This window comes from Aegilops tauschii, chromosome 5, assembly GCF_002575655.3.
Source record: "Aegilops tauschii subsp. strangulata cultivar AL8/78 chromosome 5, Aet v6.0, whole genome shotgun sequence".
In the NCBI taxonomy this organism is placed as follows: domain Eukaryota; kingdom Viridiplantae; phylum Streptophyta; class Magnoliopsida; order Poales; family Poaceae; genus Aegilops; species Aegilops tauschii.
The window spans coordinates 461,948,003-461,953,236 of record NC_053039.3 but is presented as its reverse complement, the minus strand read 5'-3'; the positions used below and the strand labels follow the sequence as shown (position 1 = coordinate 461,953,236).

Below are 5,234 nucleotides of genomic sequence, written 5' to 3'. Positions count from 1 at the left end.
TTTCATCACTTACCATCTACCTTGGTTGGTAAGATTTTTGAATTGAGCCATATAAACCGGAAAGGAGAGAGTATGCAGTAGTAGGCCGGTGAGATCCGGAACTGAACACTGCAGTGGCAAACGCACAACCATGTGTCTTGATTTGTAGACAGACACTCGGAGTGGCGGATGCCAACGGTAGCTTAACCAATCAGTCCATCAACTAGTTAATGGCACAGATAACCGTGTCCTCCTCGGCCGTAGTAGCGATGGCAGCGGCAGCGACACTGATCACGATGCTGTTGCCGCTGATCTCCGCTGCCGGAGGAGCCGGAGGGCCACCGGCTGGGCTGGAGCCCATGATAGGGAAGCCGGGGTGCGAGACCAGGTGCGGCAACGTGAGTGTGCCGTTCCCGTTCGGGTTCGGCCCGGCCAGGTGCTCGGCGACGGGCCTCAACCTCACCTGCGACAACACCACCCGCCCTGGCAAGCCGCCCCGGCTGCTCCTCGGCGAGGGCGGCGTCTTCCAGCAGGTCGAGGAGATCTCGATCCAACTAAGCACGGTGCGCGTCGTCACGCCACCTATCTTCAGCCCTGCGAGGTCGAACCTCAGCGCCGACGACTACGGCGCCGTGAAGAGAGCGTCATGGGGCGGCGGCCGCCTCGACAGCCACAGCATCTTCCAGTACACGCTGTCGTCTAAGTCCGACTACCTCGGCACCTTACGCCCCGAGCTGGTGGTGGTGGGGTGCAACGTGCAGGCGACGCTGCACACCGAGATCAGCCGCGGGAACAGCTACGTCGTCGGCTGCTCCTCCTACTGCGACGGCCATCGTGCACTCACCGCCGACGACGTCCGGAACGACAGCGCCGGCTACTGCGTTGCCACCATCGACACGGCCCAAACGTACTACAACGTGGAGGTCACACGACTGGGCAACGGCAGCGCGGTCAACGACGACCTGCCCGTGTCCGTGCTCCTCGTCAAGGCTGATTTCGGTGCACAGGATCTGCCCAACCGGGTGGTTCGTCTGTTGAATCTAGATAGACCGCTAGGTGCAACGCCTCCGTTAGCGAACACAGCAAATGCGAACCATATCGGTGGGGATTGTTTTTCTGCCAATGCATTGATGGATACGAGGGTAACCCTTACGTCACCGGGGGATGCCAAGGTACGTACCTAACCCACCCACATTCATTCGTAAATTTGTGTTTTGTTTCGTCCTTGCTTTTTTATTTATCATGTATACATGCATGCTTTTCCGCGTAATTATTCTGCTATATTCTGGACTTGAATTAATTCTTTTTCGTACATATGTTTCTCAATCTTTATTTTTGTACATCTCTGCCCACACTGATGAATTGTGAATTTTCAATCCACTGTTTATGCAGTCGGACCCTTATGTAGCTCCTATTTCAATGTCATGTTCAGCGTGTTGTATGTTCTATGTACGTAGATATGGACGAGTGCAAGGACCCAGTACACAACCGATGTTTCGGCGAGTGCGTCAATAATATGGGATCATTTGACTGCTGGTGTCCACAAGGATACCATAGAAACCCTAGACGACCCGATGGTTGCATCAAGTCCATGAAGAGTGTAAAGAACACAGGTGAGTACCGCGGCTGACCAAACTACAAGTTTGTCATATATGCTATTTCAAGTTGTTCGTCAGTACTACCAACTACTTGTTTGTCAAAGTTTTTATTTACTTTTGTGCTAGTTTTAGTGAATATATGCACCCAGTAGTAGGAAGCCTGGTGATCAATACAGTGTGCCGCAACCATAATCTTTATATTCATATGTCTATATTTGCTATAATTGAAGAACATTAACGAAGATACATGTATGGGTTTTCTTGCAGGTTTAATCATTGGTATCTCAGTTTCTGTTGTCCCCTGCCTCATACTTTTGGCTCTCGGTGGAATCTTAATAATCCGCAAGCTTAAGCATCACACGGCTGAAAGGATAAAACTGAAGTTCTTCAATCAAAATCGTGGGCAGCTGTTGCAGCAACTCATATCCAATAGGTCTGATATTGGAGAGAGGATGATTATCCCTCCAAACGAGCTAGACAAGGCAACAAACAATTTTGATCAAATTCGTAAGCTCGGTGGAGGAGGCCATGGTACCATCTACAAAGGTATATTGTCAGATCTACATGTGGTGGCCATCAAGAAGTCAAATATTGTTGTTCAAAGAGAGATTGATGAGTTCATAAATGAGGTTGCCATACTATCACAAATCAATCATAGGAACGTTGTGAAACTTCATGGATGTTGTCTCGAGACCGAAATCCCATTGCTAGCCTACGAGTTCATTTCCAATGGAATCCTTAGTGAGCATCTTCATCATGCGTCACCAAGATCAATACCTTGGAGAGACAGGCTCAGGATCGCATGTGAAGTAGGCAAAGCCATTGCGTATCTTCATTCTGCTATTTCAATCCCTGTTATACATAGAGATATCAAATCTTCCAACATACTTCTTGATGATGCCTTGACAACAAAGGTATCTGACTTCGGTGCGTCAAGGTACATTCCTGTAAATCAGACGGGGATAACAGCAACAACAGTGCAGGGAACTATAGGATATCTTGATCCTATGTATTATTACACAGGACGACTATCAGAAATGAGTGATGTTTATAGCTTCGGAGTTCTTCTTGTTGAGTTGCTTACGAGGAAGATGCCAATCACATATAGGTCCTCTGAAGGTGATGGACTTGTTATGCAATTTGTTGAAATACTTTAACAAGACAATCTAGTTGACCTAATAGATTCACAAGTTGCAGCGGAAGGAGGCAATGAAGTCCAAGAAGTCGCTTGCCTAGCTGCATCCTGCTTAAAATTAAAGGGAGAGGAGAGACCAACCACGAGGCAACTAGAGATTGCACTCGAAGGCCTCCAAGCAACCAAGGAGCATCCCCTATTTGATTCAAGAGCCATTCAGAATGAGGAGAACTATATTGAAACAAGTTATCCATCTACTGCAAGAAGTACAAGCTTGGATGAAGTGAGCAGACTATACAACCAAGAAGAAGAGTTCTCGCTCCATGCAAGATACCCTCGTTAAGTATGTTTACACTCAAGCAAGTTTATCAAGGGTGCTAATTGTTGTTTTCATATTACTTTTTAGTGTTTGATTTTGTCCAATGTACGTTTGTGTTGTTACAATAAAACGAGTGTGTTAGTTAAGATCTTGTTATTCCCGCAAAAATAAAAGAGTTAAGTTCTTGTTAGTATTGTGCTAGTAAAACAGTTGGACTCAAAGTTCTCGAAAATGCTCCAAAGCAATCTCTGTATAATAACCTTTATAAAGGGAATCTTTAAATTATCACTCTGTGGATAAATCCGTCACAAGAAACTCCTGCAAAGACGAGAAAAACTTCTAGTGGTATTCGTGCTAATCAAACCCATATGATGCATCGAAGGCATGCACACATGGAATGTTAATTAACTATCTCCTAGATGAGCGCATCCACGCGTCCGGACATATGGATTGGTGGAGTTGTTTAATTAGCTAATTAATTCATTCATCGTTCCAGGCAGCTACTAGTACTAGTACTCCTACTAGTACACACATACTGACTGGCTGCAAGGTCCCTCTGAAGGTGATTGACTTGTTATGCCATTGTTGAAATACTTGAACAAGACAATCTAGTTGACCTAATAGATTCACAAGTTGCAGCAGAAGGAGGTAGTGAAGTCCAAGAAGTCGCTTGCCTAGCTGCATCCTGCTTAAAATTAAAGCGAGAGGAGAATTGTTGAGTTGTGTACTCCTACTACTCACCCCAAGAAATACATTTGAAGGAAGCTCGTTCGATGGCGACTATTGAGCTGACTCGTCCTCTCCCAAGCCAGTCTTACGCCATCACCTTTGTCCACTCCAATCTTGTTGTCCACTGTCGCGGAGGTCATGGCGGTGGTGAAGGGGAACTTTGCAGGGGCTGGAGAGAAGGCTCTTGGGCCGTTGCAGAGGCGGCAGGAGGAAGGAGAACAAGGAAATGGGGAAAATATATAGCAAACCATGGCGGGGGTTCGTGGCTACTGCATTGAAGTCAGCTAGAAATGTGTTGAAGGCCATGGATCCATGGCAGGGGCAATAGGATGAATCGCGGAAATTATATGGTGGCGGAGTGAGTATTGATCTTGTATAGTCAAAATATGTATTTGCCTCGTGAGGCCAATCGTAAATACTGTTGGGATTTCGCCACAGGATCGATCACATTAAATCAGGACGAACACGCGTACACGAAAACTTTGGCCAAGGGCACATGTCCTGCCCCTTCTTTTTATTCCTTTTTTTGTTTTCTCTACACGGTGTTACAATTGTCACCCTATACACGCATATGCGTCATCCTGGACGAACTGGCTAGCACAAGCCGACTCAAACACAATGCCTAAATCTTCACGGACCAGGACTCCTAACCGTACACTAGGACAAGGACTACTACTTGCTACAAGCGTACATACCCAAGACATCTCCTAGCCGGACTAATCAACTTAGCTAGAAGCTAACTAATTGACCTGCTAGACAAGATTACCTAACAAATACAAAATATAAATGGCGCAAATAGTGGAGAGGTGAAAATGGGGTTCACAACATGTGCTTTTCTAATAAAAAGGCAATATATTCAAATCAAAATGATAACAGGTACATTTGACCTCTGTAGCAACATAATGCGAAGAGCTAGTCGAGACAGCAATGTTACATACAGCCAAGTAATAAAATGGAAAAAGTAAAAAAAATGACCTCCAATAGTCATGCCACAGCAATAAACAAGATGCGGCAGCAACGATCAACATCAACCCTCATGTTGGCAAGACCCAAACTGTGTGAACTCCAACAATGACGTCTTCATGAAGTAAATGGCGCAAAAAATATATAGGTGACCAACCATGATACGTCAAATCATATTGATCGAGAGAGTTATCGTATTTGTCAATTTGCCATTTGGAGAAACAGATTAGCCAAGAAAAACTTTACCTTGGAACGTTTCAAAGAGAGTAACACTTTATATACACCTTGAGAAAAACTCACTTAATTATAGATGTGATCACATCAGCATATACGTCAGCACAAATTATTTGAAAGTGTCGCCGTCCTTGAGATTTTTCCAGTTGGAGATACGTATGAGCCGAACATATTAACCTTGTCTTTGCCCGTGTAATGTTTCTATTTGTAGGAAGTCTATTACTACCAGATCTATCACATTTGTCAACTCTAGTTCTTACGTAAAACCTACTGGAGA

The 5,234-nt window shown here is 45.1% G+C and overlaps 1 protein-coding gene across 1 annotated transcript; it reads left to right on the top strand.

Moving 5' to 3' along the window:
* Positions 1 to 248: 248 nt before the first annotated feature.
* Positions 249 to 4,153, top strand: LOC109773245 (wall-associated receptor kinase 2-like). The gene is made up of 6 exons (XM_073498145.1): positions 249 to 1,151; positions 1,412 to 1,592; positions 1,845 to 2,696; positions 2,739 to 2,995; positions 3,528 to 3,593; positions 3,896 to 4,153. Exons 1-6 carry the CDS (start codon positions 249 to 251, stop codon positions 4,001 to 4,003), a joined length of 2,367 nt encoding a protein of 788 aa, XP_073354246.1. The 3' UTR covers positions 4,004 to 4,153.
* The last annotated feature ends 1,081 nt before the right edge of the window (positions 4,154 to 5,234 follow it).

What these genes read in the sequence shown, in the direction of transcription:
- LOC109773245 (XM_073498145.1), top strand. Translation starts at nt 249, where the DNA reads ATGGCAGCGGCAGCGACACTGATCACGATGCTGTTGCCGCTGATCTCC. An exon ending in GAAGAGTGTAAAGAACACAG is followed by an intron (nt 1,593 to 1,844) that starts GTGAGTACCGCG and finishes GTTTTCTTGCAG; the next exon opens with GTTTAATCATTGGTATCTCA. An exon ending in CACATATAGGTCCTCTGAAG is followed by an intron (nt 2,697 to 2,738) that starts GTGATGGACTTG and finishes TACTTTAACAAG; the next exon opens with ACAATCTAGTTGACCTAATA.